Source organism: Haemaphysalis longicornis, unplaced genomic scaffold (genome assembly GCF_048455015.1).
Source record: "Haemaphysalis longicornis isolate Haplotype H1 unplaced genomic scaffold, Haemaphysalis longicornis Haplotype H1 scaffold_6, whole genome shotgun sequence".
NCBI classification, from domain to species: Eukaryota; Metazoa; Arthropoda; class Arachnida; order Ixodida; family Ixodidae; genus Haemaphysalis; species Haemaphysalis longicornis.
Genome location: NW_027526407.1, coordinates 27,164,414 through 27,188,886, shown reverse-complemented (window position 1 = coordinate 27,188,886; position 24,473 = coordinate 27,164,414). Strand labels below are relative to the sequence as shown.

General features: G+C 51.5%; 1 protein-coding gene across 6 annotated transcripts in view; it reads left to right on the top strand.

Moving 5' to 3' along the window:
- The window catches only part of Tbc1d15-17 (TBC1 domain family member 15/17), a 65,350-nt gene that overhangs the window by 19,611 nt on the left and 21,266 nt on the right, over nt 1-24,473 (top strand). For 4 of the 6 annotated variants that reach the window (XR_013316949.1, XR_013316950.1, XM_077673760.1 and 1 more), the window contains exons 5-7: nt 11,848-11,965; nt 15,407-15,613; nt 23,389-23,514. Coding sequence is in view for 3 of the 6 variants with exons in the window: in XM_077673760.1 (XP_077529886.1) it covers nt 11,848-11,965; nt 15,407-15,613; nt 23,389-23,514 (451 nt within the window). In the remaining 3 variants the exon portion in view is untranslated. Of the gene's footprint in view, nt 1-552; nt 10,250-11,847; nt 11,966-15,406; nt 15,614-23,388; nt 23,515-24,473 lie in introns of those variants that run through there. The other 2 variants (XR_013316951.1, XM_077673758.1) reach the window with 2 other exon arrangements.

The following is a 24,473-nucleotide window of genomic DNA, read 5'->3' as shown; positions in this document are numbered from 1 at the left end:
TGGAGGTCTCCTCCAGCAGCTCAGCTATTGGTTGCATGTGAAAAGTTGCACTACCCATGTTAGGCTGCTGTGTGTGTCTGTGGAATAGGCAGAATCTGTGCTAGTTGGATCATAATTGATTAAGGGCTGGTGAGCCTAAATTTAACTGAGGATGCAGAGGATGCAGGCTTGTGCTTCATCTTTCATCTTTGTCTGCGTCCTCAGTTAAATTTAGGCTGACCAGTACTTAATCTGTGGAATGGTGTGCTGGTCAAGTTCAGTCGCAGTACCACGTAATAATGGGCCTCATCGATTTACCAGTCCTGGGTGGTCCGCGGGCAGACTGCGTTCGGACCAGAAGTCCCATAGGAATACGTGGGAAGATAGAGCATCGTATCGTGCCTTGGGCAGTCCGCGGACAATCCGGCTCTGGTAATCGAGGAGGCCCCATATGAACCGCAACAGTTGTTCTGGCTGGCTTGCAGCTGTACTGTGCTCTGGTTCTGAGAGGCTGCCAGCAACAGCGTGGCATAACAGTGTGCCTTTCTTTGCTCGTGGGCCAACCGACCGCAGGAGCCACTCCATTCTGGGGCCCTCGTCGTGCCTGGAGCCGGACGGCCCGTTCCTCTCCGAGTCGCACCACCCCGAAGTGATTCTGCTGCCGAGGTCGCCCGACGTCCCCGAGCAGCAGGCGCCCCCGCCGCAGGACTCCCGCATGACGAACGGCGAGGGGAGCAGCCACCACCCGAGTGGGCACGGCAGCCGCCGCCGCCGGGCGTCCTCCGACTGCTCGGCCGGCCCGTGGGGCATCAAGCGGGAGAAGAGGGAGGCCCCCGACGAGGGCACCAGTGGAGGAGGCAGCGAGGAGGAGAACGGCCCGCCCTTCAACCACTGGGCGGAGGGCCCGGCCCTGAACGGCCACTCCCTGCTGGGCCCGCTGGCCAAGACGTGCGAGGTGGTCCAGCAGGCGGCCGCCGAGGTGCTCTCCTTGCGCAGGCGCGAGCACAAGATGAAGATGGCCGCCCTCAGGGCCAAGGTGGACTACTACGAGCTCAAGAAGAGGAAGCTGCTGCTGCAGCAGGCGGCGGCCCGGTGACAGCTGTTACAGCCAGTGCTGCGGCAGTGATGGCCGACCACCGCTGCTGGGAAGAAAGCCCTTGTCCCAGTCCTGTTCTGGAACTCAAATCCCCCGGCATTGCCTCAAGCAGTGGGCCACTCGCTTGCCTTGTCTGGGGTGCTGAAGCTCGAAGGCTGACACTTGGATGCCTCCTACTGGGCCCAAGGAGATGGTGCTGCCCGTTTCGGAATGCAGCAGGGCTGGCTGCTTCTGCAGTACCGCCAGTTTCCGTCAGGGCACCAGAAGTGTGGAGCGAAAGACACCGCTGGTCTGTCAACTGAGGACGGCAGGGGGCAAACCCGTTGCGATTTATTCTCTTTCTGTTGAATTGTGCAACCTTGCTTTACCGGCGCAGCAGTTAAACGGTGTGTGCTTATCCGTTTACACAGGCACACGGTCCAGAGTCAAACGCGTTCCTGTTCTTTGCCTCAAGCGAGGCAAGCAGGTGGCCGGCCGTGGTTTCTGCGTCCAGGAGGCCGCAGGCGTTCGCGGGGAACAGGGCGGGTTGAACGTGGCCTGTACAGCCGCACCGTTGTTTGCTGCGGGAAGGAGTGAGAAGGGCCCCAGCACTTCATTGTTCATTGTTGCTGGGTTCATTGTTGCTGGGTTCATTGTTGCTGGGTTGGGCCAAGGCCCAGCCCTGTTGGTTAGAGGTCGTCACTGTGAGCAGGTTCCGGCTAACCTTTGTTCCTTGTTCCTGCTGTCTTTGGCGAGTGGCTTGTGGAGCACTCGTGGCCGTCAATTTCATTTAACATCACCGCAGTGTCAGCATTGTTCGTGTTAAGCATGTCTCATTGTTTGTTCACTTGGCTGCATTTTTTTTATTGTATTAGACTGTTTGGAGGCTATATTGGTAAATGCGGCTTTGTGCGTGTATTGTTAGGATTTATTGCATTTCGTGAAAGATCTTGAGGCCTGGTGCTGTGCAGTGAAGTCATGCCAGACTCTTGCCACGCGAAATGTAGGTGCCTTAAGACAAACCAACATCTTCACTGTCCTGCGGAAAGACGGCCTGAAGACAAAACCACAATCGCAGTCTACGATCAAACTTCTCGCGCCACGCTTGTACGAGTGGGCGGCACTCTTTTTACGTGGAACCACACGAAGGAAATATTTTTTAGTTTTGAGCCAGCGAAGGGAAGTTTTATGAGCATAGGCCGTCTGTTCTTTTAAGGCAGCTGCCTCATTTCCCTCAAAGCCGCGAATGGATGGAATGCAGGGGTGTGGTTGTTTTCCCGTGTGCAGTTGTGTAGTGGCCCCTGGATTGGTCGCTGTGCGAACAAGCAGTTGGTGGGCTTTGAGGCCTTGCAGAATTGCGCAGTGCATCACAAGACAAAGGCTGCCAGTTGAATGCGTGTGCAAGTTGAGTTTTTGCCAGACATAGGCCATCTAGTTGCCTGTGTTCGCTCTACTCGTTTGTGTAAGATGTGTTGTGCGTGTGGAGTCTTGTGGCCGTCCTTTGTGTTTCAAGTGATCACTTCCCTTGCGGATTTTTATGGAATTGTATGCCACCGGACATGTTATCTTTTCCCTTTCTCGATTTATTGTGGAGTTCAGCTTGAGTGTGTGCTAATGGGCTGGCCACTTGCAGTTGTGCGACACATGATTTGAGATGCTCGCTGCATTTCGGGAACCGTGTCGGGGGGAGGGAGCGAAGTGAAATGCTTCCCGTTATTCTCTGAGGAGGAGGAGGAGGGCTCTTTTTCCGGTTCCTGTGAGGCTGGCAGGCGGCTACGCTGTTCGTAGTTCGAGTTCTGTCAACGGAAAGACAGCGAGTCGGCGTGCGCAGTGTGGCCACACTCGGGCATTGAAAAGCAAGCAAACAGTCCCAAGAGGCTTGATGAATTCATAGCGCAAAAAGAACGAGGACAGAGAGAGAACACACAACACACACTGCCCAAGAATCCGTACTAGTCCCAAGAGGCTGTGACACTGGGCTGCGGTGGTGGTACTCGCACTGCACTGGGGACGTAGCTGTGACGTGTTCCAAAAGGCCCTCAGAAAAATCGCTTTTGCTACCACGCCTATTTGAAATTGATCATGTTGATAGATGATATCAGTGCCAAATTCATTCGCATTTGGGCATTTTTAAGACAAAGCCATTTGGTGGTTAGATCACGAAACGCTCTTTTGGAATCGGTTTTGTTTTCATTTATGCAGCAAAAACATGATTTTCAGCAAAATTTGTACCGCCTGCATGTGAAAATTGGACCTGGTTTTCGCGTGCCGCTGCTTGTAAAGAAAAGGTGCGCCAGTTGCAACTGTGGCTTTCCAGCATTTGGCTCCAGCGCTGGTCGGTGTCCCTCGGTCTGGGTGTAGCGTCGACACGAAAAAAATTTTGTCTCCAGTGTGTTGGGAATGCTCTGCAGCTCTTAATGTAATGTTGGTATCTTGGAAAGAGTCATACTGAAATCGGCCCCCAAGAAGACTTATCGTTTCACCAAGTTTCCGTTTCTTGTCATTATTAGTTCACAGGGAAGTGGTAAGCATTACGGAATTTCCGTCTGCTGTCAATACGTGACAGTCTACAGAAGGAGTGTGGTTACAGAAAGCAACTGTAGCATCTGTTTAATCGAAGCTATCCAGAAGCAAATTAAATGGCAATCACCCGCTAAGACGACTCTGACATTACACCGAGTTTCATCTGCTTTGATACAGTGGAGCCCCGCTGATATGTCCCCCGATGACAACCCGCTCTATGCGACAGATCACTGGATTCCCAGCAAACTCCCCATAGAAACAATGCATTAACCCTTTCGCTGTTGCTGATGTACTGGTACGTTTTCGAATTTCCCCTCCTCAATGTCCCTGATGTACCAGTACATTTTCTGTTGTGCATTCAAAAATTGGCGCCATGGCGCAAAGTTGGTGCACCTGGACTGTTTGCGCCATCTGTTGAGTCTTTCTAGTAGCTTGTATTTTCACTCGCAAGCTCTCGCGACGGTATATTGAAGACTACGAAACCACAGCGCCCAGCTTTCGTTGTTGGGGGGCATGGTCGCTCCGCAGGCTGTATATCTGTCGGGATGAGGGACCATGCAGCACGCGTGCGATTACGGGTGCAGGGATTGTTGTGCCATCCGCAAGGGGTTTCTAGGTTTTTTTTTTTTTATTCTGTTTCCACTCCTACTACGGCGCGTCAGGTTAGCTGAGCGCGCCGTTGCCTCTCCAATAGACCGAAATATGACTGAATCGCAGCTTTCGCTCGCTTGCCGTGTTCTCACTTGCTGGTCTGAGCAGCGCACGAGGTTGTTGTATCAATGTTGTACCCCCCTTTTATCTCTATCTGCCATCATGATTTTGCAACGCACCATTTATGTGCATTGTGCGGGCTGCTGGAAGTGCTTCCTCAATGCGCACGGTTACTTTAGGATGGCTGACTGCGTGGGGCCTTCGGCCACGTAGAGGAGTGGTGGTTCTCCCGATCCCGATCTGAATACGAGCCAAGTTTGGATTCGCATTCTGAGAGTTTCTCATTCAAGAAAGGGGTGTGAGTTCCACAGCGTCAGATTCTGATGTTGAAACGGCGGGGTCGTCGTCCCGGAAGCGTGCACGGCAACCTGAAAATATCTGGAAGAAAGGCGATTTCTCACCCACGCCCTTTCCTTTCGACACCTAACGTTCCGGGCGCTATCATAGCCAAATAAATCCCTATGCTGCTTCCCTGACTGGGGGTGCACCACGGCCAGAAACCCCCGACAGTGAAAGGGTCAACAACCCCAATCTTGCAACGCTTCGCCTTATACGACGGACCCTGGCGGGGATAAATGGGCGTTTGTCCCATCTTCTGCACCGCTTTGCTGCCTCGTCACAACCTTTCTTTATTCTGAACCCTGTTTGGCGCTGCTTGATGGGGAAAGGTCCGCAGGTGGGCCGGACCACTTGCTGAAGAAATGCAAGCAAACAGGCGGGCACTGGTGGGCGGGAGTTACCCTTCGGCAGCCCCACGCAGCAGCAGAGCCCCAACGTGTCCAGGTGGCTGGCCGACCGCGACTTTGAAGCTCCCATCCAGCTGACGAGCACGAAATCAGATACGACGCCACCCCATGGCGGTGACCAAACGACCACTTTCTTTGCCCGCTTGATTCAAGTTCCTCTCACGACGCTGTCTCTCCCTCCATCTGTGCTCTCTGCTTATCGGTGTCTTTCAAAGCCGCGTTGTTGCTCCTTTGCAACCTTCTTTGAATCGCCGCCTCGTGTTACTGCCCACTTCGCTTGGCCTGGGCAGTTTCACACTCTCGCCTCCTTTTCCCCTCTCAATTTGCTCAACCACGTCGGCCTTATCTCGCATGCGCGCGTGGTGCATGGCTGGCGGGCTAGCGCAGATCACAAAATGGGTGTTTAATTTTAGAAACTTTAAATTTCAGTTAGGGGTTCACAAATTACACGAGAACACGCTAAATATTGTAGCCTAAATAAGTTCTTAGCCCTACCGTCGCGTAAGACCACCTGCTAGGCTGGCATACCCCGATCTTGCGACACCCGGTTCATTCGACGCTTTCGCGCGGTCCCTTGAAAGGCATAATATCGGGGCTTTACTGTAGTTCACAGTGAATTTGTAAATATGGTGGAATTCCCGTCTGCTGTGAATACATGGGCTTCCACAGGAGCACAGTGCACAGCCCTGTGTTTTTCTGCTGGAATAAAACTCTAGCCCGTCCAAGTTTCATTCGGGTAATTCACCAGGAACTATGCTCAATTCGCAAATTGCAAGCAGAGCTGTTTTGTGTCGTGCACCCCTTGGACGGCGCATATCCAGTGAATGCGTATCATTGCTTGAGCTTGGCTGCCCGTCCCTCTTCCCAGGGTGCCAGGGCTGATGAGTTTGTTGCTCTCGAGGCACCAGTGGCGAATGGGAAGTCGATTTTCTGGCATCAGGTTTACACTCTGGCAGTAATATGATTGGTCAAATGAGCTAAAAATATTGACAGGCATTCGTTAGTGAAGTTAGTCTATGATGGCAAGCAGTTTTTTGCCATTGCTCATAGTTGGAGGTCACATCGTAGTCCGTAATAGTACCATTACAACCACTTGTAAGACATTTGTTATGACAGTTTCCGTTTTGCTCCTGCTTTGGGAAATTCATATTTGGTGCTACAGTGCAGTTGCGCAACTGTGAGGCGATTTTCCATGGGACCTCGTCACACACAATTGTTCCTCGAAGAAAAAAAGGGAGCCCTTCATTGTTACTATAGCCCCGTTACTATACCCGACGAGGGCGCGTTGAGTCGAAATAAACAGGTTTTTTGGACTCGACACCTCCATGTATAAGCGGACGGGGTGGGTCAGAGAGCCGTCGCGGCGAGTCCAGTCAACTCGGAGGCAGGGGGTGGGTTAGCTCGCTCGTCGGGCTGAGTCGGCGGGCCGCGGGGAGCAGAATACCGTATTTGCGCGGTTCTAGCGCGCCCCCAATCGTAACGTGCGGGTAACTTCGCTCAGGAAAATTCGAAAAAAAAAATGTGACACTGACGGTACTGCGCAGATGGAAAAGACATGACACCACATACCTGGAAGAGGGAGATTTTATTTGGCATGCAGCTCTGGAAGCCAAAAATGAATTGTGCTTCACAAGGTTGCTTATCCAGCTACTGCTGGAAATAAAGTTACAGCGGGGAACACTGAAGTTGCTTGCGATTTCAAGTGCCTTGATCTTCATAATTCTAAGCTTTAGGGGCTAAGCAGAAGCACAAAAAAAAATGTGCAACAGCTGACCAGGGTATGCGGCATGCCATTGAGGAATCAGTGCGCCGAAATTCACTCACGTGGTGTTGACGGATTGTTTTTATTGGATTGAGTTGGATTTTGCGGGTACTTCGTGTCCGTTGCGCATGGCAATGCTACTGGTCGCTTTAAAGCCTATTTCGGTTTTGAGCCCGATTGTTACGCGCACACAAATATTAAGCTACCTTTTAGCTAAAGAGGGTGCGCGTTAGAATCGTGAAAATACGGTAGCCCCTTTTCCGTGAACCCCGCCGCTCCCCTCACCTCGATTCTGTGGACGGGGTTCATATAAACTCGGACGCGTCGAGGTAAGCTGAACCCGCCACTCAACTCGCCCCGCCCCCGTCGCGTCCATGTACACGGGGCTTATGGGACGAGTGCTCCGTTTGCAAGTCGAAGGGTAAGACCCAGTAGCGGGATAGACAGAGGTGGGGCTTCTGAGCCGCTCTAGGCTGTTAGCCGGCGATTTTTGTTTTTGTGTGCGAGCATTTCTCGAGGCATAGTGGTGGAGCTGACAAAGCCTGGCAGTTCTGACAAAGCCTGCTACAGTTCTTTGGGTCAATTCTTTGGCAAAAGGCTGTGGTGGCATCCGCCGTGGTGGCTCAGTGGCTATGGTGTTGTGCTGCTGAGCCCAAGGACGCGGGTTTCATTCCTGGCCGCGGCGGCCACTTTTCTGATGGAGGTGAAAAGCGAAAACGCCTGTGTGTTTGAGATTTGGGCGCACGCTAAAGATGCCCAAGTGGTCAAAATTAATTCGGAGCCCCGAGGCTGGCAGGCGGCCGTGCCAATATGTGCTTGGTTGCCGACAGCCTTCCTAAATGGTGCACCAATTCCACTTGGCAACCATTCCGGCTGCCAGTTTGCTTGTGATCGGACTGGCCTGTGCACACTGTGTTTTGCTGCGGATTGCGGCAATTGTTTCGTGAAACGTTGGGTATGACTCGGCAAACAGGGTCACATGGGGGCAGTGCTGCGTATGCCAGTCGTCCGGTGTCGTGTCAAATGTGCCTAGCACACCTGAAAATGGCCTGCACAATGGCACTGTTTTGCAGTGTCTGCCAGCAGCAGTTTCGTGTGTGGTGCGTATACTTGTATCTGTTCATTCAGAACTTGTGTTGTGTACCCCACCATTGGTGCTTCTACAGAAAGAGTGGACTCTAAATTTCAACCGCAAACATCTTCCTGTGCAAGCTTTCAATTGCTGTTTATTTTTCGCTCGGTTTTGCTGACCCCGGCCAATTGCACAAGCGGGCCATATCTAGTGCAGGAAAGTAGCTGGTGGCTTGCCTGGCTGTTCTCCGTTTGGTGTGTCTCTAACGAGGCCATCTTTCGAGTGAATCAAACTTGCATCTTGTCTTCAAAGGGGGGCCTGCTGAAGGTTCTCCCGCAAAAGCCTCGGCCGTTGGCTGCTCACGCACATGTGGCTCGTGAGGCCCCCTCTGCCCGAGCAAGGGGCAGCCAAGCGCCCTGTTTTCAAACTGCTTCAGCACTGCTGTGCAAAGGAGTGGCTGGTCGAGGCGTGTGCCCAGCAGGGCCCCCATTTTCTCAACCGGGAAGCCGTCGTTGTTAAGCGGCGCGGTAGTGCCACGCAAGTGCGCGTGTTCTCGGGTTGGGGTGCCGCTTTGAGGGGCGGGAAAAGGATGAGCATCCCTGGAGGCAGCACTGCCACGAGGGCGCAAAGCGGCACACACGACGGTGGGGGGAAGTGCACCTCGCTTCGAGCCCTCGAAGGATAGCTGCCTCCAGGGATGCTTATCCTTTTCCCGCCCCTCAAAGCGGCACCCCAACCCGAGAACACGTGCACTTGCATGGCACTACCGCGCCGCTTAACAACGACGGCTTCCCGGTTGAGAAAATGGGGGCCCTGCTTCCGAGTTAATGTGCCTGTTCGTTTCAGGGATTACAGCTGGGAACTGCGGAAGCCTCCTGAGCTGCTTTTCTTTTCTTCAGGAACGGTGGTTATGCTTATCTTGCACACCGTGTGGCCACACTTGCGAGCACTGCAGGCCTAAGCAGAGCTCCAGTGCTTTGAACAAACCGTTTAGCCGCTCAGTAAGGGGAGGCCATGCTGCAGGCAACGACACTTGGCACCAGCTTAGGATTCTTGGTTGGGGAAAATCTGTGGACGTAAAGACCACAACAGCTGTGCTCTCCCATTCGGTTCTTTTGTGTTAAAAATGGACATCACCGATTGCGATGGGGTGTGTTTCTGTTCCCGTAAAGTGTGGAAGTAACGGTGTGCTTCCTTCTTGTTCTGGTGCAAAAAAAAGAAGAGGAAAGACTTCTGCAGTTATCAGTGCACATTTTGTAATGGCAAGATCCCAGGCGTGTTCTGTAATCTGGTGAGCTGGCTCGACTACTTTTCCCAAATAGGGTGGCTGTCTCATTGAGGGGCTATGGAGACAATGAGGCTCTGTTGTCCCGACATCAATGATACCAATTTCATTGCACACTTAAAAAAGAACACGGGAAGGAGTGGCGCCTCCCCAGCCTCTTTCCCTGTGGCGCAGTATCTTGGCCGAGCCACTGGCAGCCACCACCTGGACCAGGAAACGGGAGGGGGCGATTGTGGTGGGGCCTCTGGTTCTGTTTCATTGGTTCACTTCAGTGCTAACTTGAAGATAACATTTGTAGAGTGTTCTTAGCGCTGGCCTATGTTATGCCACTGTAGCAAAAAATTTGAAAGCTTCTCAGTATTTTGTGCCTCTTTCTGTTTAAAAAAATGTCTTTCGTGTCGGGAACGTAACTGAGTGAATTACCAAAGGCTAGTTCTTTCAGGTTGAACAAAGTTGTATTTTGTAAAGGTGAAATGTTTGCAATAGTGATCCCTGAACCTTTGGTTTTCAAGATGAATATCAAGACGCTTGTGGGCTAAGTGCACTTTTCAGCATGCATGGTTTTTGCTATCCCAACAGTGTGGAAGCTGCAGTGGTAGCACTGCTGAATGACTTGTGAAACGAGCCCATGTGCATCACAAGCCCTCCTGGGCCTTGGGTAGTGCCTTAGCATCATTAGGGGTAATGCCTTACTACCTCACTGTTCCAGCTAGAATCATGTACGCTACCATGGAGGTAGTTTTTGCACGAGCCTACGTATGTTGAAGGAACTTGTGCATGTCGTGTTTTGTACACCCTGTAGTGGAAACGAGGTTAGGGGCACTTTCTTGCTCGTAACCCGTATGCAGGTCACATTTTCAGTGTTGCTGTTTTTAGGTAGGAACCTTTGGAAAGCATTTTTACCCTTTGTGCGTTTTCATTGTCCACACAGCAGCCTACTTTTGCTGTATTTTTTTTTTGTACTTGAAAAAAAAAGAAGAATGCATTGTTTACCTGTGTTTTATACCTGATTGTTTGTATGGCACCCTGAGCAATTTTTTTCGCTTTGGGTGTTGCCGCCGACTCTTGAATGGAGCATAAAAGCATTTTCATCATCCCTGTGGCTCTCTCCCTCATTGCGTACTGTGCGTCTTTCAACACCGGTCCTTGCAGTCTCTGAAGCAGGGAAAAGTGCAAGCTGAGGAGAAGGCCCTGACAAAATGTGCACCGTGCCCTCATTGTGTGCGGAAGCCGGCTACCAAGCCCAGCCACGTGGGCATGTTAATGCGGACGAAATTGAGCCTTGACCGGCACACCATCCCGGTGGCCATGAACTACAGATGGTGGCCGCATAGCGCTGATGGCTGGCGCTGTAAAAAAAGCACAGGCAATGTGGGTTTTCAAGTGTGGCCTGTACGCCAGCGTGAAGGGCCGTTAAGAGGCGTCACATGGCCACCCAACAGTGTAGGTGTCGCTTGTTGGCGAAGCCAGGGTGTGATTGGGGAGGGGAGGACTTCTGCCTGGCCACCGTGTATGTGCAAGATGGCATGAAAACGGGGCTGCTTGTGCTTGATTGGAACGGTGGGGATCCCTCTCTCCCGATGTGGGCCGACACGTGTGGCACCAAGTGAGGGCTCTGTCCCGGAGAGCACCGAAAGGGCAGCCGCCCTGTGCCCACTCGGAGGGCTGCATGCAGTGCACGCTCTCCTGCTGGAACGGGCTGGGTTGGCTTTGGAGCCACAGCTGTTGCAGCGCCACCAACACTCCTTGGCTGCCAGTGCCAACGATGTGTCTGCTAGCGTGTGCAGAAAGCTTGCACACACAAGGGAATTGGTCGGTCGCCATCACCCAACACCAGATGTCCCCGGCGGGAGAGTGCCCACGCAGGAGGGGGGCGTGCAACGGGCAGCAGCCACGCTCCCTCTGATGAGTGAGCACAGTTGCGGCTCGCCTGTCTTGTGTGCGTGGCAGTCCGTCAGCAGCACTGGGTCATCTCCCCTTTGAGTCGCTGCATCGCACGAGCATTGCTTTCTTTTTTTCGGTGGGGCCCCATGATCTGGCTTGGATAAAAACTCGGTGGGGCCACAGTCGAGCAAAGTGAAGTTCCTGGCCTGTGGTGCACACTTCTTGGTTGCGAAATCCAAGGCAACTGTTGCACCGCACGGAAATGTTAAACATCTTGGAGACTGTTGTGCTTGGTAGTGAACAGATAGGTGAGCTCAGTTGCGTTCAACAGTTTCAGAACTTCCAAGGCCATTGACTTGACGCTCAAGTCTCGGTGTACTGCACAGTAGACCTTGGCACAACTTGGCTTCACCCACCACTCGCGGTATTTCTTCAGCCAGTTGCGCGCTGTCCTCGTCACATAGTTCATGACGCACTTCGTGTCTCAGCTTGGTCTCAACTGTGCCGGCAGGGACTGCGAGCCACGTAACCAATTCAGTAAGTTGCGGGAAAAACCATGGGCGTTCTTTCTTCTATGTGCACAAATATCGGGGAACTTCTCCAGGCATAAGGGCAGTTGTCTGTGATTGATTTGAGTGGTGTCAGGTTCCCCAGAAGTTTCCCTACTGTTGTGCACATTGAGAATCCCTTCTTCCGTAATTGGAACTGGGCTATTGTTTGCTTGTGTTAAAATACTGTACTGCCCTGAACGTGGGGCCGAGCAGTGCTTGTGGGCATCCATTGACGACGCACAATGCTCGCTCCGAACAGGTCGCGGAAAGACCACTCCCTGTACCTGGTCCAGATGCCCGAGCAGGAGGCCCTGCAGAAATCGTTCGACCAGCTGGACCTCTTCTCCGAGTCTTCGTCAAGGTACAATGTTATACGGGTGAGTGGGGTCTTTCCTCCCGCTTTGCTTTACACAAACTCGAGCAGAAAAACGGGCCTCTTCAAAAGTGTGTGCCCTGGCTCCAGTTGCCCAAAAATCCTCCCGTGAATTGTCTCTGGGTGGAAATTCTTCAGTTGGTCTTGAAATTGGCAAGGACAAAGAGGCAGACATGTCGGGAGATGCTGTGCGGCTTTCCACATCTTGACTTAGGAGCGGAGGCAGGCGTGATAAGTGCCTGCACGTGGCCGAGAATTGTGCGAGATTTGATGCATGATCCCTGGTTCTGGGTGGCACAATGAAGGTGGAAAATTTTGATCAGGTGGGTAGTGACCTATGGTGCAGAGCTCCAGAGGGGCTTTTGGCACAGCTCAGTTGGTGAAGGGTGGGCCCTGGGGAGTTTTGAGAAGGCTGCTTTGGCCTTTGTTCTCTTCCGTTGGGTAGCTAGCGGAGGAGCTTCTGTCTGCGTTGTGGGCTGGTCCAGCTCAGTGTCTGCCCGTGCATGTGAGTCGCCCCATGGGCGGACATGAAGTCCTGCTGCATTGAACGAGGGCAGGGTGTCTGGTGTGGTCAAAAAACTGCTCACATTCGTGCATGGATGAATTCCAAGGCTGCCCTTGCAACTCGGTACTTCCGGAGGATAGAGCGCAATGCGTAGTTGTAACGTGCATGGGTGGGTGGGTCGTGTTAGGGGGGGAGGTGCCATGTATCAGCCTCACAGTAACCCGTGTGAAGCCACTACTTTGTGGCTGGTGCCCTCAGGGAAGCATTCCTGTGCACACGTGCATGCACCACTTCTGTTGGGTGGTGCACACAACATTTGGCAATGTTTGCATTTCATGTACAGTCGGTGTTGCAGACCTCTCGGGGTAGTAAGACATAGGTTGACGAAGCAAGAGTGGCGAAACAAAACAGGGCAACAAGTCTGCAGAGTAAGCTATTTCTTCTAAACGTGTTGGTGGGGTGAGCTTTATCTTACAGTATGTGCTGGTCAGTAGTAAGGCTGGGCTAGCCTTGAGTCTGTAGCCGGATTTATGTATCCCGGTAACTTTTGCCCATCGCCGGTCGTTAAAGGTTGCCAATGTTACTAAGGGGGTCACGTATAATTTGTACTACGAGTATTTGCTAACCCAAATGGCATATCGACCTACATAATAGGGAAGGTATTGGGGCCCAGGGGCTTCTTAGGATAAAGTTTAGGCCTGAGGCATAGGATTCCCTGTTAATCAAAGCTCTGGCACGAGGTGGTTGGGGGAATACAGTGGGAGTGCTACTTCAGAAAATACGCACTTTTGACGGTGCATGGAGGGAAAATGCTGAACTCTTTTGTTAACTCTTTTGTTAACTCTTTCGTTACCGCGGGGAAATTGATCGATTTTTAGGGGTCCAAGAAAACATTTTTTTTTCTGCTAAAATAATTGGTTAGGTACTAATTACAGGAGCACAAAATGCAGATTATTGAACGGCCTTTCCAATAACACCAGTTTTTTAAATGTTTTCATATATCATAGTTGCGAAAAAAATATGAAAATCAAAGTTTTTGTCAAAATGTTGAAAAAAAAAAGATAAAAAAGGAGCTGTATATAACAAACCATACGTAGTAGAAAGAAATTAGAATATACATTTTGTAGGGAAACATTTCAAAAACATGCCCTCGAAAACATGTCGATGTGTGCGGAACAGGTTTTCAGATATAAAAAAAAATGTTAGCACGCACGGTGCTAGCCCAACCTCCAATTCAAAATGTGCAATTTCGGGTGCTTCCATGGAAGAAATCTGGTGGTTTCACATGTTGTCAATGACTGGCTTTGCATTTACAGCCAGCACAATATTTGGAACAAGCATGCGATGCGGAAAAGCATGCATAAAGTTGAAAACGGAACTCCGTGGTTGATGTTTGTTGACGTTCACCGTCAGTTATGTCTCAAAACATAAAGCTGAGCTTTATTATAATCTTCTGACTCGCAATCGTAACCTTGCAATGAGGAGCAATGCGCTAGAATCGTGCCCTGCAAACTTTGGCCGAGTAGCTGTTGCGCGATAAAAAAGATCAGCACAACGAGCCTCCTCCATTGCAGTGCCACCTAACATTTTGAAATGAAACGGTACAAAAACTTATTGGAGACTCCGTCCGAATAGACAGTACAACTAAGCAGCAACACTAGACCCCGTATGGAAACGAAAATGGAAGGCGAACAGCTGGCAGTGTGTAAGGCCGGTTTGAAACACTGTCCTCATCGGAACAGATATCTGGCGACTGGGTGCGATCTTTTGACTTGCATCTGAAGTTCTTATTGCAGAAATCGGGTTAGGGTTCAGTGAAATCAGGAGCTTTGTTCGAGGGTCAGTCGCATTCGCTCAAGGCGCCATAGCAGGTAGCCTTGAAGTTGGGTAACTGCGTAGTAGTGCGAAATATGAATTGCGCAATGCAGAAACGAAACCGAAACTGTTGCAAACTGTTCGCGAACGGTCTAGGGGTAAGTAGAACTACCACACAACTTAGAACAACGCGTACAAAGGCCATAAAACTGCCCAAAATCATGAAGTAGCTTTGCAAACAGGCACGGCTTGACATTTTCAGCCGATTTCTGGGGTTTTTACTGTCAGAGTGCAAACCTGACGATTGAAAATCGTTTGCTGACTCATCATTCATGCCCTGATAACAAAAAACAAACGCTGATGCAGAATAATTACAAGTGGCACCCATTCTTCGTTGGTAGCAGTGACGCGCGATGACCACGCCCCTTTTCCACACTCAGGTGATTCAAACGCATGTCAAAAATCAAGTTTTTGTTGCAAAAATGAATACAAAACTGATTCTGAAAGGTCATTTTCCGATCTAACTCCAAACAGCTTTACTTGTTCAAGCAATGCCTGGAATGCTGTGAAAAGGCGCTCCGAAAGTATCTTTCAAATTAAACGATTTTGAATAGGCGCGGTAACGAAAGAGTTAAGATGCCAGGCTGGGGTCGTGTATCTTATTGCCGAATTATCCGCGTAATGAAACTTGCCAGGGTCACTGTTCGTCCTAGTGGGCGGCACATGTGCTGTGATATTTTGCAGGCAGTTCGCATTGCAGAGTGCTTCCCGTGGGCATTTTCCCGTGCCCCTTCCGGCCATGGAAGTGTGGTGGTGTCACACTGCTTATTTCAACGCTGCGACTGATCATTATGTGAGGCAGTGTTTTTTCAACAAGCACACGAAATTCAGCCCACTGTGTACGCAGGTATTGTGGCCAGGAAGTTTGTTGAATTTGCATTGACTTGAAATTTGTGTCGGCCGTGACAGCGTCATTGGGGTTCCCACGTGTTTTTCACTCCGTCCGAATCTCAGCTGAACTCATTGTTGATGTGACGCGAGTTGCATGTGGAATGCTGCCGGCCAAAATGTGCGAGGTGAGGTCGAGCGAAATGTGCGCTCTGTCCCTGCCGCGGCCCCGTGCAGAAGTTCCTGGTGAACCCGACGTGGGACACGACGTGGGACAGCTTTGCCAAGGTGGCCAACTACGTGGCGGGCGTCTCCTCCTCCTCGGGGGGCGAGCACGGCTATCGGCACGCCTACGACTGCCTCGAGGAGCAGCAGCCCGAGAGCCTGACGGGCCTGGAGATCAGCGACCACAGCGAGGAGCCCGGCTTCGAGGTCGTCGTCAGGGTCAGCCTCTCTCTCTCTTGCAGAAGAGTGCGGTCGGTCTTGTAGAGCCCCCAGGCAACCGTGGTCATCTGTTGGATGACACCAGGGGCTTTGTGAAGCGTAACATCTTTGAACATGCAAAGGATCACACTGGAGCTCTTCAGTTTGCAGCTTTTGACTGTGCGGATCGCCTGCGGGTAGTCTGACAATTCCTCACTCTGTAGGAGTGCAGTCTACGCCCGCTACCACTGAATCCAGAAAAACATGCCCCCTGTATCCAAAGTATGCAGTAGCTGAACGGAAAGGGGGGACTTTGACCAGTATTGCATATACATGCCACAGACGATTTGTTCTTTCTGCATGCTTCCAGCATTTCGGAACATCGTTTGCAGAGGGGAAAAGAATCGCTTAATGCTGTTTCCAAAGCTTAGCACTGGCACTGGGAAAAACCTAGCACATGGGGTCGAGTGCGTAGAGACGCACGCTAAGCTGAGCAAATAAAGCAGCCATGTAACTAGGAGCAATTACTAACCAGCCATAAAAATCTGTTGCAGACAGCAGAATGAGCCGGGCTCTTTTCAAACCCTTCGTGATGACACAGGTTTACCCGAAAACGTTCGTCAAATAATTCAGATCGCTGCCTGACGTTTCCCCAAGGCACCTTCCGCATTTTTAATGATCCTAGTCTGGTCAGTAAAACAGCTGATATGAAATAATTTGACGAAGGACAGCTGTGAAACCAAAAGTAAAACCACTTGGACCCTAGGTGGCCAGTGGCAGATTGCACACAATGGATGGGAACTGTGCTCCTCATAGGCCTCCTGCGCTGCCCAGGGGGCGCTGCGCAAGCGGCTTCCGGGCAGTACTTCCGGTTAGTACAAAGCTGCGCGGGTCCCATAGGATCCCGTGTCAACAGAAGCAAAATGAGCCCGACGCTCCTGATTATTTTGCGACGGGGTCACCAGCTTATCCCCGACGCGTCCGATCTATTTTAGCGATCAACTTGGCATTAGGGGAAAAAGCTTTGCAGCGCTAAACACGTTTACAGCGCCGACGAAAGTGCCGGGACCGTGACGGCGTCTGCTACTCGCAGGTTCACTGATCAATGGTCGTACGAAGTGAAATTTTAAGTGAAATTTCTAGTTTAAACTAATACTCTAGGTGACAAAACTTCTAAAAAACAGCCAAGAAGAGTGACGCAATCGACGATGATCGCGCTTTAAAAAGCCAGCGAGTCCGGCGGACCGCAGGCTCTCCTGCTGCAGTGCGCCGCTCTTTTGCGTACCTGCACACTATGCGTGCACTTTCATTAAACAGTGCTCGTTTGCGTCGCCGTTACGAATACATGGTGCAGCGTTAGCTTGCCGTTTTGTTGCATGTCTCAGTGACAAAATGCCACGACCATCAGAAGCGTGAAATCTGTTTTGTGATTCCGAAATTAGTGGCCGTAAAACAAAGTGGTCGGGCGAACTCGCTCGCTTTCCTTGTTTGCTCTCACTTTACTTAATTACGCTCTTGCAGCATACATTCCCAGTTCGCACTTAATAGCCTAGAATGAGGGTCAGCAACGGCCGAGTTCCATGCAGCCGACACGGCGCAGGGCTGGACGGCAAATCGGGTGGGAGGAGGAGGGGGGCTTTGAATGCAAAGAGAAAAAATTCAGCGAATTTCTAATAATATTTGATAATAATCTGGCGAAGTGTGAAAATGGGGGGGGGGGGGGGCAATTCAACTGGAGGATGCCAATTCTCTGTTCTTGCCTCGCTGTCTAACTCCATTTGAAGTCAAAAGTGGCGTGTCGGAGTTCAGATTCGACGACCCCTGCAATAGAAAACCAACACAGTCAGTGATGATCATATGTAAATATTCGGGGCCCCGCACCGTGTATGCAGCTGCGTTATGTTATGCTGTGTTATGTGATGTTATAGAAAGAAGTACACATCTCTGCAGGCAGCGGGCGTGTGATTTGGTGCATGTTTTGCGTACTTTAATAGCGCTTAATTTGTCTATTTGGCACTATAGCCCCACCTACCGTATTTACCCGATTCTAATGCGCACCCGATTTTTCTGGCAAAAAAAAACGAAAAAACTTGCACCTCCGATTGTAACACGCACGGGACTTTGTGACCCAGACAAACGAATGCGAGAGAAATGGGCGATTTATTTCCCGAAGTAATCTCACTCCTCTCGCTCCTCATTGCTCTCCGCTGACCACAACATCTCAGCCTCGGTGCCTTCAAGTGCGTTCGCGATGCCACACTTCCGAACGAACGTTCAACCATGGTCGATGGGATCGTGGCTCACGCCTCGCACGCCCATCCCGAGAGCTTCTCCAGAGGTGCATGCTTCAGCCGTCCGCTCGTTTTGAACGCGTGGGAGCTGCTGCTGCCATTGCTGTTATCAAGCGTGCAAGTGAAACGATTTGACAATTTGTGTGAACGCTGATAGAAAAGCCTAGGCGCCTAGGATATTTGATGGGTCGAGATAAATGGGTCGAGATAAAATTTGATGGGCCGTGATAAAAATTCGAGATAAAAAGACATGGATTTAGCAAAATTTTGATAGAAACTTGAAAAAATTCGTTATATCGCGAATTTCGTTAAATCGAGGTTTGTTATATCGAGGTTCAACTGTATAACGTTGGGGTTGTTGCCCAGTTGTGTTTCCAGGGCTTGGGCACGCGCCTCTCTTCTGGCGTTGTCTTCTCCAGGCACCATGTTACGGGGGAGGGGTTTTGTAGTGATCTTGGCTTGCCATTGTTCCGGGACCCGATCCATTGCCTGCGTTGGCTCTGTTTTCCATCCAATCTTTCTTAGGACTTCTCTCCCATGTTTAGTCTCGCTTAGGCGCACTCTTTGGTTCGAAAGGTGTGCCTCCACGAGTTCGTCCGCGGTATTATGGACTCCCATCTCATACAGCCGTTTTGTTGATGTATATACGGGCAGTCCAAGGGCTTGTTTGGTTGCCTTTCTCACGATGGTGTTAAGCTTTTCCTTTTGTGCTCTTGATAGGTGCAAGTATGGTGCCGAGTATGTGATCCTTGTGATCACGAAGGCCTGCACAAGGCGTAGTGCGTCGTTTTCTTTAACAGCAGGGGCGATATGACGGATCCCTGCTGTCGGGCGCTTCGACGCACCAACTGGCGCGGGCCGTGGGACGAGCGGTGCATAAATGAAATGCACGTGTCGTGCGGCGCCTTGAAATGCTGCGCATTTCGAACGCCTGCGCGCACCGGATCTCTTAACCATCACCACATGCGATGGCCACCGACGGAGACGACTGGCTTTTCCTTCTTCCCCGACCGTCAGCGGCAGGAGGAAGGGAAGATGAGACAAAGAGACGCGGTCCGGGCGCAGGAGAGCTCGGCCCGTCGTCTTCGGGCTCCGCGCGAGTACTGTTTTTTTAGTCGCCCGCCGGGCTGTAAATAAATGTACAGTTTTTGTATCGGAGGCTGAGTTTGTCGGTTGAGGATGCTCGGGGTCAGATCCTCAGCGCTGCTGCGTCTTGGAGGAGAAGCCCCGGGGAAAAGAACATCGACAAAGATAACTCCTGCGGTGTCCCCCGTTCTCCCAACGGGATCGGCTTCGTCTCGGCGTCCCCAATGGTGAGTATCGCAGCCCTGTCCTCAAGGAAATTGCGGACTTTACGTAAAGGAAGGCCCTGGCTCCACATCCGGTTCCGGTCAAATTCCACAGGACGCTGGCGTGGGTGACGTTATCAAACGCTTAAGGTCGAGGGTGAGGATGGCTCTCGGGCTCGCTCTGGTGGCCTGCTTGATGACAAGTTCATGTAGTTGTGCTATGACGTCGTGTGTTCCGAGGTGTTTGCGGAAAGCGAACATGGTTGCCGGAATTTGGTCTCCCTCTTCGAGGTATCGTTGTAGCCTGTGCAGGACCATTCTTTCCATAACTTCGCCCACGCATGACGTGAGCGAAATGGGCCGAAGGCTTTCGATGGACGGGGGCTTGCCTGGCTTCGGGATGAAGCGGACCTTGGCCGTTTTCCATTCCTTCGGTATGCGCGATGTTTCCCAGGCTTCATTGATGTAGCATAGGAGCTCATTGGCCGTTCTGGCTGACATGTTAGAGAGGAACTTGTAGGTAATGTTGTCTTCTCCAGGAGCACTTTTCCTATTACTTTCGTCAATGGTGGCCCATAACTCCGAGGTGGTGAAAGGTCTATCCAATTCTTTGTTTGGGAGCTCCTCGTACTCTTGCGGTGGTGGGTGCTGGCCTTTTTCAGTCTGTAGGTATCGGTCTTGGAGATCTCTGAGCAGTTCATCGCTACTCCCCTTGTAGTTATTTAGGACTTTGGTCAGGTTGCGGTTGGTGGTTGATTTGCTTTGCATGGGGTCAATTACCGTATAATGCGGAATATAGGTCGAGGCGGAATATAGGTCGACCCCCTTACCTTGTAGCCGAAAAATGCAAAAAAAATAATTAGGTACCAACCATTGTTTTATTGAGACTATAACTTGTTTCGTCTCAGATTACTCATTTAAAACTGTCTGAAGTATCGTTGGACAACTGCTTCTGGCTCGCTGTTGCCCACACAGCAGGTCGTCCTCGGTGCAGTCCAGGGAATTGCTTATGCAGCACTTCTTCAACACTCGCAAGACCATGTCATCGTGAAGCGAGCGCAAAGCATGGGACACTCGTGTGCAGACAGTAGCGACAGCCAGTCTGTGCAGGCGGTCAGCAAACATCTTGGGGTATCCATTCGTAGAGACATCGCACGACGCTAGCGGACACAATTTGCCCTTTTGTACAGCAGCACAGGTGCACAGAACAGCGCCCATGAAACGAGGCCTTGCGAGCGTTGCATACCGAGAGCTGCCCCTTCAGCTAACGCCGCTAGCAACACTTCTTTTGGCGATACCGAACTGGCGCAAGGCGGACACGTCGTTGACCTTGTAAAACCCCCAACTTTTCTTTTAAATGCTGCTGTGAACTGGCACCAAGTGCCCAAACTCATTTTGAGCAAGAAGAAAATAGCACGCACACATTCGCTGACAGCGAAAGAAGCATAGAGGAAAGAAAAGGTTGAGAGAAGCAACAAAACAAAGATGGCGTCGCGTCCGATTGATGGTGATGGCGATGGTGCCTTTGGGGTTTGGATGGGCTCCGTGGGCTGCCCGGTCGCCAGATGACAACTGCCAGTGACTGCAATATAGGTCGAGGGGTGACTTTTCGGCAAATTTTTCTGTAAAAAATCTCTACCTATATTCCGCATTATACGGTAGATGCCGTAGTAATTTCCATGTTTTGCCTGCAGATAGTTGTCCCTGTATGCTTTCGCACATTTTGTGCCAATTTTCTCGACACAGTTTGGTTGCGTACTGTGCAGTTTCTCTGTTTAGTAGGGCGATCCTGCGCGCCAGCTTTCTGTTTTTCCGTTGTCTTTTCCACCTGCGGGTAAGGGAGTGCCGGGGCACCCACAGGTTGGAGAGTCTTGCGTCCACGAACGGTGTGTCAACTGTGGTGTTGATTTCCTGGGTGTACTTCTTAAGCGTTTTCTGTTGTCACTGGGCCCACTCCTCGTACGATTCTTTCGGGGTTTCGATGGCCTCGTTCACCCGCCGCGGTGGCTCAGTGGCCAAGGCATTGCGCTGCTGAGCACGAGGTCGCGGGTTCGATTCCCGGCCGCGGCGGTCGCTTTTCTGATGGAGGCGAAAAGAAAAAACGCCCGTGTGTACGAGATTTCGGCGCACGATAAAGATCCCCAGGTGGTCAAAATTAATCCGGAGCCCTCCACTTTGGCGCGCCTCATCGCCTGCGTTGCGTCGGCGCGTTAAACCTTACAATCAATCAATCAATCGATGGCCTCGTTCGCTTCCTCTTCGTTCCTTTCCTGTGTGTGTTTCCTCATCTTGTCCCAGTCCGTTATTCTGGTTTTGCCAAGAACCGTCCGGTACTGGGGTCCGAGGACGCTGATCCGGATTACCTTATGGTCAGACCCGAGATCCGCGTCTTCGCATTTCCAGTCTGTTTCCAGGGGCCCGGAGGACCAGGTGAGGTCCGGGGTGGTGTCGCTCGTTACGCTGTTGCCTGCCCTCGTGGGGACTCCAGTGTCATTGATGAGATTCAATTCATATTTCCCCATGACTTGGACCAATGCCTTTCCTCTTTTGGAGGTGATCTTGTAGCCCCATGTGGGGTGAGGTGCATTAAAGTCGCCCATAACCAGGAGCGTGCGGCCATTGGCTAGTCTCATCCCATCCTTGATTACGGCATCGAAGTGGTACTGGTGTCTTGATCCCGGTCTGTAGTAAATGTTTAATATGAAGATGTTCTTCGAGTGGCCGATGTCCCTGGCATGTAATTCCACCAGCGTGTGATCGCACCCGTGCTGCGCGGTGACGTGCTGTGTCGCGGCCACCGGTGCCTTTCTCGGTGGGGTCGGTATAGGAGATGTAACCGGGCATGCGTGGCTTGATTCTAGTTTCCTGCAGGGCTATTACCAGCGGTTGTTGGTTGCTATCTTGAGATTTAATGTGTAGAATTAGTTCCATTTCTTTGTCTCTTATACTACGGCAATTCCATTGATATATCGTGGTCATTTCACTGTTTATTTTCCGTGTGGCGTTACTGTGTTGTTTCAGCTTCATCGTTTTGGTTGGTAACTAGATGTCCCCTTCTCTTGGCAATCGCACCTTTCAGCCTTTCTGCACGTTCCCTCTTGAGGATACCATACTTCTGCTTGGCCTCGAGGGCATTGATCCTGGTCGCGAGGCGGTCATGCTTGACTTTTATTGCAGTCATTCTTTCCTCGAGCGTGGTCATTCTTCCTTCTAATTGGCCCAGGGCCGCCAGAATGGCCGGCTCTCCCGGTGTTAGCTGTTGTTCTTGCTTCTCAGCTTTGTTGCTTTGGTGCTGCGGTGGTTCATCTGCCTCCATTGCTTGTGCCTCCGAGGTTAGCGTCGCCATCGCAGGCTGCACAGATGGCGACCTTCTCCTTGGAAGCTTACGCGGGTTTTTAATTGTCGTGTTTTCTGTACTTTAAGTTCATTACTGTTGTGCCTAACCTTGCTGCCATTGCTCAGAGCTTGTTCTAATTTCTTCATTAGTTCTGTAATCTGTTCGCTCTGTTTTTCTATCACTTTCTTTAATTCTGTAACTAGCGTGCTCTCTTTTTGCGATGTGGTATTAGTGGCGTTTTGGGAAAGGGAGAGAGGAGTTTGAGCGATGGGAGTTCCCACGGCCCGGCCCACCTTTTTATTGGCGACTCCGTGATGGCCAGGTCTGCTTGGGGATCTTGAGCATCCGCGCTCCGCAGTCAGCTCTGCGTTTCGTTACATTGAAGTTCGCTACATCGAGGTTTAACTGTATTAACATTTAGTGAAAACGATTTTTCACCTAGAATTTAGTCTGTTGTAGCCGACAGCCTGGTATAGCTGGGTCTATTATGAGCGGAGTGGATTCCACTTAAAATGCATGGGGACCAAACAAACCGACAGAAATGGTCTGTAGTAACCAGAAGTCCTTTGTTGCCGGATCCGCGGTAACGAGCGTAGACTATATGTGAAAAACAAATGCTGGATTGTTTCTCGGGGCATTGGCAGTGAGTGCGAGACTGAATTGAAGCTCCGCACAGTTGCCCAATGTGGCATGAAGTTTCTTAGGCTATGCAGCGCCCATCACGCAGGTGGAGCCCCTAGGATTCTTCCGGTGCCCGTGTTGAAACGGCAGCTTCTACGCAGGCACTGTTTGCACCAGAGGAGGGGAGGGGTGCCAGAAGGAAGCATTGCAGGAAGTGCAGCTGTGCCCTACAGTGGTGTCCCGCTGCGGTGCGTGCAGACGCTGCCCAGGCGCACCGAGGTGAAGCGGGGCAGCCCCCTAAGCCACGAGGAGTGGGCCCGGGCGCACGACGCCGAGGGGCGCATCCTCCACCCGGACGCCATCCGGCAGCGCATCTTCCGAGGGGTGAGGCTTGGTGGCCCAGGCCAAGTTGGCCTGCTGCTGAGCGCGAGGGCATTGCGGGCTCGATTCTCGGCCACTGTTCTGATGGAGGCGAAAAGCGGAAACGCTCCCTGTGTGTGCGAGATAGGTGGTCGAAACTAATCCCGAGCCCTCCACTACGGCTCACCTCACTGCATGTGCGTAGCGTCAGCACGTTAAACCTCCCCATCAATCAACCAATCAAGCCTGGACCGGGGCAACTGGCCCAAGAATCTCTTCTGAGAATGTGAAAGAACGGGGCTGCTTTCAATTGGGGCCACCTGCATTGCTTGCGGGGCTGTCTGGGAAAGCCTGGCGAGGCGAAGGAGAGTATGGCTGCGTGCAGGGGAACAGCCAGCCTGGCATGGGTGGGTGATTTGAAAACATCCAGAAAATTCAACAACGTGAGGGTTCGAGCTAGTTGGTACTCCATAGTGAAAATTTAAAGCGCAACAAATTTAGACACAAGACGAATGACACAGGGACAAGCGCTATGTCCCTATGCCCCTCTATAGCGCTTGTCCCTGTGTCATTCGTCTTGTGAGAAAATTCAAGTTCTGGCAAAGGCAGCTGGTGGGCAGGGTGCCTTGCAAAGATTCTTTCGTAATGCGTGTCGCTGTTAGGGACCAAGATTTCTAGGGTGGGTTCAACGCTGAACTGTTGTAGCACTGTTTGGGTGCAGCTGAGCCTGGGTACATTGGGCTCAGATATGGGAAATTGTTGCTCATATTGACGTCCCAACATTGCTCTGAAAAAATTTTTGATTGATTGTAGGGCTTAGCGCGCCGATGCAACGCAGGCAATGAGGCGCACCGTAGTGGAGGGCTCCGAATTAATTTTGACCACCTGGGGATGCTTAACGTGCGCTGAAGTCTCGTACACACGGGCGTTTTTGCTTTTCGCCTCCAGCAGAAAAGCGCCCGCCGCAGCCTCGAATCGAACCC